The sequence below is a fragment of the Euleptes europaea genome, chromosome 13, assembly GCF_029931775.1.
Source record: "Euleptes europaea isolate rEulEur1 chromosome 13, rEulEur1.hap1, whole genome shotgun sequence".
In the NCBI taxonomy this organism is placed as follows: Eukaryota; Metazoa; Chordata; class Lepidosauria; order Squamata; family Sphaerodactylidae; genus Euleptes; species Euleptes europaea.
Window position 1 is genome coordinate 44,764,949 of NC_079324.1, and position 12,972 is coordinate 44,777,920.

A 12,972-nucleotide genomic window follows, 5' to 3' on the forward strand; every position below is an offset into this window, starting at 1 on the left:
CGGTATGCAAGATGGCTGACCAGAGTAACATCCAATCAGCGGCTTCTAAGAGCATCCGCCCATTCCGTTCCAGCGAGGAGTATCTCGACGCCATGAAGGAGGACCTTGCTGAGTGGCTGAACACCCTCTACGACCTTGACGTCCAGGTGGAGAACTTCATGGACGCTCTGGAGACTGGCTACGACCTCTGCCAGCATGCCAACAACGTCAACCGCATAGCCCTGGAGTTCCAGCAGCTGCACCCGGAAGCGGCTGCTCGGATGAAGATTCCGCAGAAGGAGGTCACCTTCCAGGCAAAAAACGTGGTGCCCGGCTCCTTCATCGCCAGGGATAACATCTCCAACTTCATTCAGTGGTGCCGTCAGGAACTGGGCATCCAGGATGTCCTGATGTTCGAAACGAATGACCTGGTGCTGAAGAAGAACGAGAAGAACTTTGTCCTCTGCCTCCTGGAGGTGGCCAGGAAAGGCTCCAAGTTTGGCATGCTGGCGCCCATGCTCATCCAGATGGAGGAAGAGATCGAGGAGGAAATGAGAGATCAGGTCACCTATGGAGAGTTGGTGACTGTGCAGGCGAGCAAAGATCTAGGGCCCCAGTCGCCTGTCTACCCAAGCAGGACTCAGAGAATAACCTTGTGTGACCTCAAGAATCTGGATGAGCTGGTAAGTCTATTCTTTTCAGGTGGTCTCTTTGTATCTGCTTTAATATGCACTGGCGGGGGACCCTCTCCTGCCTCTGCTGGCCAGCATGTTAGGATTTAGTGTGTTTTCTGGCAAGGGTCGCCCATGGAAAGACTTGGGGACAACCAACAGGATATATCTGAGTGGTCTTTCAACCTCTGCTCTGGAGATGATTCATCACTGTAAGCCTTAGTATTTATATAGTACTTCTACATTATCTTTCGGTATTCCTTATTGCTGTCCTGTAAGGTAGGTCTCGATTATATTGCAGATGGGGGACCTGGGGTTGAGAGAGAGACTGTCTTGCTGGAGATGCTCCTGGGGTAGAGGTGACATCCGAACCAGGGATGTCCTGATCCACAGCTCAGTTTCTTAGCACCATCCAGATCAGAGGTTCCAGAGGGCATCTGATATGTTGTCTCTGTCATGGCATGTCATTTGCCAACGTATGGGAAGGTTTTTTGTTTATATGTTTTTTGTTTATGTGAGTATATGTGTGTGCATACATCTGGTGAGGTCATACAAGGTCTGTAACATCTGCCTGCCTGAATGTTTGGCTTAGCTGCTTTGGGCTGGGACCAGTGGCTTGCCAGTCCTTGCCACTTGTTCTTGGCTTCGGAGACAAAGGGGTGCTACTGTATATTAACACATGAAGCTGCCGTATACTGAGTCAGACCCTCGGTCCATCAAAGTCAGTATTGTCTACTCAGACCGGCAGCGGCTCTCCAGGGTTTCAGGTAGAGGTCTTTTTCACATCACCTACTTGCCTAGTCCCTTTAACTGGAGATGCCAGGGTTTGAACCTGGGACCTTCTGCATGCCAAGCAGATGCTCTGCCACTGACTCTACCACTGGCTCTACTACTGGCAGGCGCTTCCCAAGTCTCCCCTACTAACTGGGAAGGATGGGGGTCTTGGATCTGGATTGGTGCTGAACTCTCAAGGTCTTGACATCCAGGCAAGGTCCTACCTGGACATGTTGTCCAGAAAGCAGCAACTGCTGGTGGAGTGGTCTTCCTGCATGTCAGCTTCTCTGCTGATACACTGATAGCGGAGTAGGAGCTGTCTCTGAGCCAGTGAGGTGTTGGCATCCTTATCCATAAAGATCCTCCTCCATTGCAGAAACAACATAACTAGTATTCAGGTGTGTTTTCATACACATTGTATGGTGTTTAATAAGTCAGCAGTTCCCAAACTGTCTACCAGGGTACACATATGCGTATGCATTCATAGAATAAGGAGCAGGGTTGAAGTGATGAGCATGTCCAGTTTTAAATGAGAAAAGAAAGTAAGCATTGCAAATCCTGGTATATGCTGCAGTAAGCCTCTACCCAGCTTGGCTGTCTTCCCTGAGGGAAGATTCCTTTAAATCAGGGCTGGGTGTATTCCTCTTGAGGTGGGGGGGGGGGAGAAACCTCAAATCCAACAAAATCTGAATTACGTATCTTATCTATATACGTTATGTAAGTTAAGTTAAGAAAATTTGCATGCTGTGTTCTTTGCATAATTTATTCTGCTGCCGCAGTTCACAGGGAGCCCATACCCTTCCTCAGGCTGCTGAAATTCTGCAACTTCGTCAGTTTCTGAGACTTCCCCACTTGCTGCCTGTGCATTTTCTAGTGTATCTCCACAGTCATAAGGACTAGGGAGCCAGATTCAAGTCCAGTAGCCCCTGGGCTGTGTGTGTGTGTTAAGTGCCGTCAAGTGCCTGTTGTTCTCAAATATATGGCAGCAGTCAACACGTTACACCTGTATGCTTTTTTCCACTACCTTAAATGCACATGGGGTTTTGGGCCTCCCTTGCAGGATGCTTTTGAGGGTTTTTTTTACCAGTCCAACAGCTCTTCCCTGAAGATTTTTTCTGCTAGTCAGAGGGTCTTGGGTAACTTAGAACTGGGATGGCCAACCATATCCTTGAGCACTTGGGGTGGGGGGTTGAGCAGTGGAACAGCCCACCATTCACTTAGAAGAAGAAGAAGAAGAGTAGGTTTTTATATGCCGACTTTCTCTACCACTTTAGGAAGAATCAAACTGGCTTACAATCACCTTACCTTCCTCTCTCCATAACAGACACCCTGTGAGGTAGGTGGGGCTGAGAGAGTGTGACTAGTTCAAGGTCACCCAGCTGGCTTCATGTTTAGAAGTGGGGAAACCAACCCAGTTCACCAGATTAGCCTCCGCCGCTCATGTGGAGGAGTGGGGAATCAAACCCGGTTCTCCCGATCAGAACCCACCGCTCCAAACCACTGCTCTTAACCACTACACCACGCTGGCTCTACACTACCACTACACTTATGCACTCAGCAAGGGAGTGTGCTGTCATGCTTAGGAAGGATGGATTAATTTCCTCCCCATCTTTAAAGCCCATATTGAAAATGTCAAGGCCATCATTTGGCTCAAATAACCCCCAGAGTGTCCTGGGGCTTGGGACAATTAAAGGGGAAGAAAGAATTTACTCTAAAAAGTTGGTGGGGCTTTTTCCAGGGTCACAGGCCAAGGCCCCCACGTTATTGATGGTTTGTTTGCACTTCTGTGATATTCAGCTTTCTGAGAACCTTACATTTCGTAATAAGAAACCCATTCTTGCCTTTAGGGGGTTATAAAGATATACTTGAAAGGGTGTGGTCAGCAGCTGTTGTAATCCCAGAAGCCAGAGAAAGCGTGTTGAAACAATATTTCCTGTGGTTGGGGAATGAGTTTCAATGCTCTTGATTGTTCCGTGCCCTTTTCCTGGTAGCATATTCAAAATAAATTAATGCAAAAAATAGGAGGGGAAATAGGAACAGCTGCATAATTTATCTGCCAATTCCTGTAACTGTACAGGTTATAAAAGTAGGCTTGCCTTGATGCATACATATTAGCATATATATTAGTGCCGTGTACACAGAAAGCTAGGGATATGTGGCCAAAGAGAATCTGGAAAGCCTGACGCAGCCTGCAGGCCAGCATATTTTTTGTTCATTGTTTTAGAGACAGTCTGGCTGGCCCCGATTTTGACGCCTGCGTGTCGTGTTTAGAGGTGCTGGAACTTTGCTGTGCAAATGGGGCAAAGTTTCTGCCTGCGGTGGTCTGGCTGCTCCCTCTCTCCATGACCGGATGAAGGGGGCAGAGGAGTCCTGCCAATTGTTGGGTCTGAATGACTGGCTTCCCGCACGCAACAGTGCTGTCATGCTGGAAAAAGATGCCTGCCTTGAGAGCCGGTGTAGTGCAGAGGTCAGAGCATCACACTGGGGAGCCCCAGTTACCCTCCCCCTGCTGCTCTGAATGATGCTGAATCTCCTCAGCTTATCCTACCTCATAGGGTTGCTGTGAAGATAAAATGAAGGAGGGGAGAACCCTTTGTGCTTCCTTAAGTGTAGCCGGTTCAAGGTTGACTCAGCCTTCCATCCTTCCGAGGTTGGTAAAATGAGTACCCAGCTTGCTGGGGGAAGGCAATGGCAAACCACCCCGTAAACATAGCCTGCCTAGGAAACGTCGGGATGTGACGTCACCCCATGGGTCAGGAATGACCTGGTGTTTGCACAGGGTGTTTGCACCTTTACAGGGTGTTTGCACCTTTACCTTTTAAGTGCCTTGGAAGAAAGGAAGGATAAAAGCATGTTAGATAAATGCTTTCTTCCTAAGCTGCTTCCTACTTTTACTGGCGCCATAAGAATCTTGACAGCTAATCCATTCTAGAGCTAGTCTAGGGTAGTGGCTGTTCTCTCCCAACTGTTTTCAGCACTTGAAAGGGTGAGGGATAAGGGATAAGTTTGCCTGTTCCTGTTGTGTTGCTGATGGGGGCCCTCTCTGCATTTTTAAATGGCCCAAGTTCACCTCTAAAATGGCACTGGCGGCCTCAGTTTGGACCCATGGACGCCGCAACATCTTTCACGCATCCTGAATAACATGCTTTCAGTCCACTTTCAGAGCACTTTGCAACAGGATTTTACTTTGTGAAATGGCAAAACCCACTTGCAAATTGCATTGAAACTGGACTGAAAGTACATTATTCGGTGCATCCGAAAGCGCCCCTAAGTTTAGCCCTTAGACGAGTCATCTCTGGCCTTCCATCTGAGGATAATAATACTGATGTGCTTCACAGAGAGAATGTCTGTGAAACGTTTTTTCTGAATTTTTCTGTCTCCCCCCCCACATACACACACTCCAGCCTTCACTTCTTTTCTTGCACCAGTGTGGTAAAAGACAGAAAGAAAGTCCCTGAGCTTGCAGTGAGAAACCAACATCAGATGAATGTCCCCCATTCATCTCTGTGTCCTCTTAATTCTGCAACCAATTAATGGTTCTGGTGTGTGTATTCTTAAAGGGATGCTGCCAGCTTAAAACCATTCTGGGAGATGAGCCTACCGTCCTCTGCAGCTTTGAAAAGGGTTCCCATTCAGTTCTGAATCGTATGGTGTTTGTCTTTACAGAAATGTGACTATTTCGGTTTGCAGGTTTAGTCCTTTGGCTGTGTTGGGATTTTTATGAAAGCTGCTATTTTAAGGCACCAATTATGATGTGCCTTGAAGGGACTGCCTTCAGGTTTTTTGTGTTGATGAGCGGGCCTTTAATAAACTTTGTCTTCAAACCCCTAATCGGAGGCACCCAGTTAATAGTTTGCTTTGGGTTTGTCAAAGAAGAAGAGCGCCATTCAGGCTGCTGCTGTCGTATTCCTGTGATGGATAAATATTATGACATGTCTAGTGAGAAGATGCATGGGGAGTTTGGAGGATGTTCTGTCCGTGTGGTGCTCTTTGAGGCACCTCAGCATCCTAAATTGTGCCTTGGGTTGTCAAATGCCTACCTCACATTGAAAGAGTTCACAATCTTTTGATGGCAACTGAAATACTGATTGTGCAAAATTAGAAAGAGAAGAAACTATGTAACAGCGGGATCGAAAACATCAGCTTAGAAATACTGGTATATATTTTGAGATTCAAGGAAGGGACAAAAGCTATGCTTGGGAACTAAATTGATTAAATAACCTGTTGAAATATTGGGATAAAGAGAGGAAGTTAAAACTACACCAGCGTGGTGTAGTGGTTAAGAGCAGTGGACTCTAATCTGGAGAACCGGGTTTGATTCCCCATTCCACATGAGCGGCAAACTTTGATCTGGTGAACTGGGTTGGTTTCCCCCCTCTTACCACATGAAGCCAGGTGGGTGACCTTGGGCTAGTCACAGTTCTCTCCAAACTCAGCCCCACCTACCTAACAAGGTGTCCATTGTGGGGAGGGGAAGGAAAGGAGATGGTAAGCCGGTTTGATTCTCCTTAAAAGGTAGAGAACGTTGGCATATAAAAGCCAACTCTTCTTCTCCTCCCCCTCTGATTTTATATCTTTTGTCACAGTATTTATTTTTTGTAAAGTTCTACATATAATTATATTTTTTAAACTCAAGTGGTGGCAGAACCAGAGGTGCAACTGGCCTTCAGTTAGGGTGCAGCCTTGTGGAAGACCCTTTTTGGACAGGGCTGCCCTGACCATTGGGTTGCCAATCTCCAGGTACTAGCTGGAGATCTCCTGCTATTACAACTGATTTCCAGCTGATAGAGATCAGTTCGCCTGGAGAAATCAGCTGCTTTGGCAAGTGGACTCTATGGCATTTAAGTCCCTCCCCTCCCCAAACCCCGCCCTCCTCAGACTCCACCCCCAAAACCTCCCGCTGGTGGCAAAAAGGGACCTGGCAACCCTACCTGACCACCAAGCAACCTAAGCTGTGAGTTGGGGCAGCCATCTTTTCGAGCAGTGGTTCCCAACCTTTTTTTGACCAGGGACCACTAGGACTTTTTTGTTCAGTGCAGGGACCCCAAGGTTCAAAATAAAAATTCCGAGAATTTGAAAATAAACTTTAATCATAACTGTTAGTTAAACATTAAACTTAGAATAATATTTGAATATATATTTTATAATAGAGAACTTTTAATTGAAAATATTAATTTATTATGGGTTTATAACTTTGTTTCATGGACCTTAATTTAGTTCTCGTGGACCCCTGGGGGTCCACGGACCCCCGGTTGGGAACCAGTGTTTTAGAGGTACCGGTGAAGTAGTAGAAGTGCTTCTCCCAAGTAGGCAGAATTGCAAAGCATCCTGGGACAGAAAGATGCAGGCACTTGTGGTGCCAAATGTCTTGGGCTGGCCCTTCTTGTGGTCCTGTCCAGGTCTATCATTCCATAATAAGTGGTTCGTACCGCGCAGGCGCTGCAAGGACGATTGAAGCTATAATTTGATTGTGGGGCGTGAGTCAACTGTAGCTCTCCCCCCCTTCCCTTTCATAGCAGTCTAAAATGAGTGCCTTTGGAGAGGTTGCCGACTTTATTCTTAGACCCGGCTTTCTTGTTTTTATAGCTTTGCAAGTGGAAACTTGTAGCAGTGTCTAGAAGGTGAGACACACCCATTTTGCAAAGCAAATCTCAGCGCTGGCCAAACTGACCAACTGGGGAGGATTCTGCATGTCAGGGATCTCTGAAAGGACTCTCTGTTGAATCAACAGGCTATCTTCAATCAGAAGGTCGCCGGATAATTTATTTTGAGCTGGCATTTCATGTGTGCCTTGGCATTGTTTTCTTGGTTGCTTCGTACTTTGTTCCATGCAGGTACAAACTAAGCATAGTACAATCTAAGGGCATTTGTGTGTTGCTGAGAGAAGATAGTGTACTTTTTGCACCTTGCTCCCTTGATGAAAGAACCTGATGAACTATAGACATCGTCATGAGAGCCAGCGTGGTGTAGTGGTTAAGAGTGTCACACCAGTATCTGGGAGAACCAGGTTCAAATCCCCACTGGTGCCATGGAAGCTCACTGGGTGACCTTGGGCCAGTCACACTCTCTCAGCCGAACCTACCTCACAGGGTTGTTGTGAGGATACAGCCAAGGAGAGGAGAAGGATGTAAGCTGCTTTGAGTCCCCAATGGGGAGAAAGGCGGGATACAAATGTATTAAATAAATGTGACCACTAGGGCAGCTTGCAAGCAGAAAGAACGGCGGGCCTGACCTCTGCTGCAGTAGAGCGCCACCGCTGGCCAGAGACTGTACTACAGCTTTCAGGTTAGCAGACATCAGGTGACCCAAGGCGCCAGTGAAGTCCCACCTGTTGACTCTGGCCTGGCTTCTTGATTTGAGCAGCTGGTGGACCCCTTAGTGACCTATTCAGTTGCCTGCCTCTAGGCTATCAGCCCTTACACGCAGTCTTCCCAGGCATAAATAAGGTTTCAGTTTATGGCAGTGGTTCCCAACCATTTTTTCACCAGGGACCACTAGGACTTTTTTGTTCAGTGCAGGGACTCCAAGGTTCAAAATAAAAATTCTGAGAATTTGAAAATAAACTTTAATCATAACTGTTAGTTAAACATTAAACTTAGAATAATATTTGAATATATATTTTTATAATAGAGAACTTTTAATTGAAAATATTAATTTATTATGGGTTTATAACTTTGTTTCGCGGACCTTAATTTAGTTCTCGCGGACCCCTGGGGGTCCACGGACCCCTGGTTGGGAACCAGTGGTTTATGGTAACGAACTGCTTGACTTTTGCCAGATGATACCTAATCATTTATCACACTCTCTGCCTGTATGGAAAGTTGATGGTTTCAACTTGGGGTTTATGCAAACGGCTCTGTGCTTTAAAACATCCAGAGTTCTGCCCCAAGGAAACTCGGTACCAAGACTTTGTGACCTGTATGAGTTATGTATCCTAAGCATAAGTGAATGGATTTCCTTTGTTTGTATAATTTATTTTGTTTCTGCTAATAACGAAGAAGAGCAGCGCCATAGCCTGTAGGGGAGAAATACTCAGGGAATAATACAAACTAGAAACTTGCTTTTTATATGTCAAAATCAAATGAAATGTTGATACTCAAGATTTTAAATTCTGTGGTTATTAGATGAAAATCACTTAATACAGCACTGTTCCAAATATTTTATTTTTCCACGTCAACCTGTCTGCAGAGAAACCCCTGTCTGCTTCAAAGTCCTGTTCCCATCCCATAAAGGAATCTGGCACATATTCTACCATGTACATGCAGGACATGAATCCATTCTGCTGGGTCTGTCTGTCACCCTACATGAACAGATAGGTCTTGAAGTGCTGTTGTAACAAGATCTTATTTGATTTGATTTTCTTTTGCATTTTTTTAATATATTTTTTTATTTTTCTAACATAAAATAAAACAAACAATAAAATAATAATAATAATAAAAAATTTTGGTCTTAAAAGTTTAATGGGATGTTTGTGTTGGTTTTCCTGCGGCTGTCCTCTGAGGCCCATCTTGGTGGCAGGGTGAAATTACAACCTTCTGTGCTGGACGAGGTGTGGCAAAGCTGCAGTGGAAAGATTGATCATGACTGCAATAGCAGGTGGGTGGCTGGCATTTCTGTGGTTTCTCAGATACCTTTCGAAAGGGACATCTGTAGAGCTTAGCTGAGGGAGTGGTGGATTCAGGGGGAAGCGAGCAAGAGTCTGGGTCAGGGAAGCTACAGAAGAGCCCTGCTTCCATTAAGCATCTGTTGAAGAGGTTGGATAGGCTATTGGTGCCCGAGCTGGAGTACAGGTGCCCATGTGGCAGAGAAAGAGGATGTGGTATGCCACCTCTGGACTGGAACATGAAGGTTCACAGGCTTAGCTGTGGTGCGGTGTAGCCAGATGCGGCCAATTTCTATCCATCTCGGCCAATTAAGGTTTTGCGGTAGCGTTATTGCAAATAAACCATTGTTTGTTTTGAGCAGGAAACTCTTTTCTGATATGGTGGTGGGCCTCTTCTTTCCTTGTGTGCAGAGGATGATTGAAGGCGTCTTGCATCCAGGAATCTTCTCACAAACTGCAGTTGGTTGTGATGACCAAATGCGGGCTGCTTCGAGAAACTGGGGGTTGCTTCTTTCCCAGTGCCTGGTATTCTAAACTTGGATTGACCTGTAGTTTAGAGTCCTAGGTGCCGATAAGGGCTCACAGCAATTTTCCCCTTGAAAAACCAGGTGTACAAGGGGCCCAGTTTGGATCAGGATTGTGACTCAAAGCCAAGAAGATTAAGCCTTCTCCCCCCACACACTGTTTTCCCAATCTATTTGCCTTATTGGGGTAAACATAAGGTACCCTTGGTTCTTGTAGGTTATCCGGGCTGTGCAACCGTGGTCTTGGAATTTTCTTTCCTGACGTTTCGCCAGCAACTGTGGCAGGCATCTTCAGAGTAGTAACACTGAAGGACAGTGACACTGTCCTTCAGTGTTACTACTCTGAAGATGCCTGCCACAGTTGCTGGCGAAACGTCAGGAAAGAAAATTCCAAGACCACGGTTACACAGCCCGGATAACCTACAAGAACCAATGAACTCTGACCGTGAAAGCCTTCGACAATATAAGGTACCCTTATCAGAAAAGAAGAAGTAAACTCCCATTCGTTAAGGTATCTGCATTGGGGCGTTGCAACAAACTGGGGGAAGTTAAGAGACATCCAGGAAGTGGGAAGAGGTGAGAGAGCCTGACAATAAACCAGGTTTATGCTGGTACGCAAAATCTGTTTCATTCATCCTGTCTGAACGTGGCTTAAGAGGCTTAAAATATAGGGGGAACCTTATTTAGAGCTCTGCTAAACACAAGCTTATGTGACCATCTAGTGTGCCCCTTAGCGAAGGGCAAGATTTTGCAGCAGTACAGTCAGCAAACGTTTTCACTGCCCCTTGCTTGTCTGTTCTCCACTTTGATCCAAATTGCAAGGGATGACAGGGCGTCAGGTGGGTGGAAGACAGCCATTTAACATATACAGGCAGTAGCTGATGGCATCCATGAAAGAGTCTGTTGAGTCCCTGAGTTGGGATCGAGGGCATGCCCTATAATAGGTTGCGTATGTAATTGATTTTATCAGGGAAATGCATACCATTGTAATTTTATCTTTTTTTATAAATATCATTTTAAGTTTTCTGTATTTATGTAAGGAAGTTTTGTAATGGCCTATGGCTAAACAAATTCTGCTACTATAATAGGGTTGCCAGCTCTAGGTTGGGAAATACCTGGAGATTTTGGGGGTGGAGCCTGAGGAAGGCGGGGTTTGGGGAGGGGAGGGACTTCAATGTCATAGAGTTCAAATTGCCAAAGTGCCCATTTTCTCCAGGAGAACTGATCTTTATCGGCTGGAGATCAGTTGTAATAGGAGATCTTCAGCTAGTACTTGGAGGTTGGCAACCCTACCCTATAAGAACAGCATCCAGTCCGCTGGGTGGGTGGCTGGCTTCCCCTCTCTCCTCTTCTGGCACGAGAAAAGCAGCTGCAGGGAGGACAGGGACGAGGGGAGAAAACATGAAGGAGCGTTGGCTTCTCCCACTTGGGAGATCACTGGGGCCTCTGTTCTCTCGAGGCAGTCCTTCACAAAGGGAGTTGGCCACAATCGAGGCCCTGAGCCAAACTGCAGCTCTCTCAGAGTTCGGCTCCTGTTGGCAGCTTCTCTGTCGCCTCTCTCATATGGCCATGAACACACGAAGCTGCCTTCTATTGAATCAGACCATCAAGGTTGATCAAAGTCAGTATTGTCTACTCAGACCGGCAGTGGCTCTCCAGGGTCTCAGGCAGAGGTCTTTCACATCACCTACTTGCCTAGTCCCTTTAAGGGGAGATGCCGGGGATTGAACCTGGGACCTTCTGCATGCCAAGCAGATGCTCTACCACTGAGCCACAGCCCCTTCTCATGGAGACATGGCCCACTTGCTTTCTTGCATCGCGGCCCTCATGGAAGCCCTTCAGCCCATGCTGCCCTTTAGATCAGTGTTTGTTTGTTTCATCCCCAAAGTGCAAATATGTGCTCCTGGCTTTTGTGAAAAGGTGCTACAGGTTTTATTTGTTAAGAGGCTGTTTTCACACATGACACAGCAACAAACCCGGGCCTCCTGTGGAATGTGCCCTGAATGGGGAGCTCCAATCAGTCCTGGTTCCCAGCCAAGGGGACCCATATGGTGTGCATGTTTCCGAACTCTCTTTTATGGTGTTCACTCTTTATAATACACACGCACCATTTTAACTCATAAAGAGCACATGAAGCTGCCATACTGAAGCAGACCCTCGGTCCATCAAAGTCAGTGTTGTCTACTCAGACCGGCAGCGGCTCTCCAGGGTTTCAGGCTGGGGTCTTTCACATCATCTGCCACCTGGTCCCTTTAACTGGAGATGCCAGAGATTGAACCTGGGGCATAGTCCTTCCCAAGTAGATGCTCTACCACTGAGCCACGGCCCCTCTGCTAACGGGGCTTATTCTTGGGCAAGGATGCATGGGATTGCATCCCCCTTGCGGGAAGTGGTTTCATTGCTTTTTCTATGCCTGTAAAACTGAGCTGTTACGCGAGGCGTATGGTTGAGGACAGTGAAGGTGTTCCGTCTGGCTGGCCTCCCCTCCTTCTCATCGTCCTGCCTCTGCTATAACCCCTGCAAATTGGTGTGAAAATTAATTATGCTGTTGCTGCTATAGTTGAAGGCACCTGGTTTTTATCACTGTAAATGTTATGCGTTGTATACATGATTTTAAACTGTTTTTAAAGGTTGTGAGCCGCTCTGAGCCTGGCTTTGGCCAGGAAAGGGCGGCCTATAAATCTAATAAATAAATAAAGAGCCTTTGCCTCAGCTGCCTGGCTGGAGGTAGGTAAGCCCATGCTGAACCATGCACACGGCTGCATGTGCAAAGATGAATGGTCTGTGGACCCACCGGGCGTTGACTTGGCTGGTGGATGACCTTGGAGCAGCCCCAAGGGACCCTCGGGGGGATTATTCAGCTCGTGTTGGGGTATGGCATGTTCTGGATGTGTGACCAGGTCTGGGTATCTGTGCCCAGAGAGAAGTAAGGAAAGTCAAGGGGGTGCCCTGGGCTCCCGTCTGAGATAGGCAGCATGGTTCTGCAAAGGGCCTGTGATTGGCCCTGTTATAATGCAGTGGGTAATGCGGCTCCCTCTTTTCTACCTGGGAGACACGCCTGATATAAGCCCCCTCTGTACAGCTGAACACTTGCACATTTTAAGAGAAAAAGGATACCAAAAAGCCCTGTACGCTTAATGTTTCCTGGGAAGGCCTTCCCCTGCTTCAAAATGGTTTTGGAAACAGGACGGCCCTGGGCTGCCGTTGGTCTTTCGCACTTTGCAAATTGGCATCTTCATAAACTACTTCAGACAGCAGTTTGGGGGGGGGGTAGATCAAAGGGGCCGTGAACAGATCTCTCTGTTTTAAATCGGCTTTAATGAGAGACCGACGCTGTATTGCAATTCACCCTGGGCCTTTGGAATAGGGACAGAAAGAAATCTGAAATAAATTATACACGCCAATGTCTAGGGCTGTTTCT

At 46.7% G+C, this 12,972-nt stretch overlaps 1 protein-coding gene across 1 annotated transcript in view; it reads left to right on the plus strand.

Moving 5' to 3' along the window:
• GAS2L1 (growth arrest specific 2 like 1) overlaps positions 1 to 12,972 on the plus strand; it is a 47,386-nt gene continuing 34,414 nt past the window's right edge. The window contains exon 1 of the mRNA XM_056859862.1: positions 1 to 662. Within this exon, the coding sequence (XP_056715840.1) occupies positions 12 to 662 (651 nt within the window). The 5' untranslated portion in view covers positions 1 to 11. The remainder of the gene's footprint in view (positions 663 to 12,972) is intronic.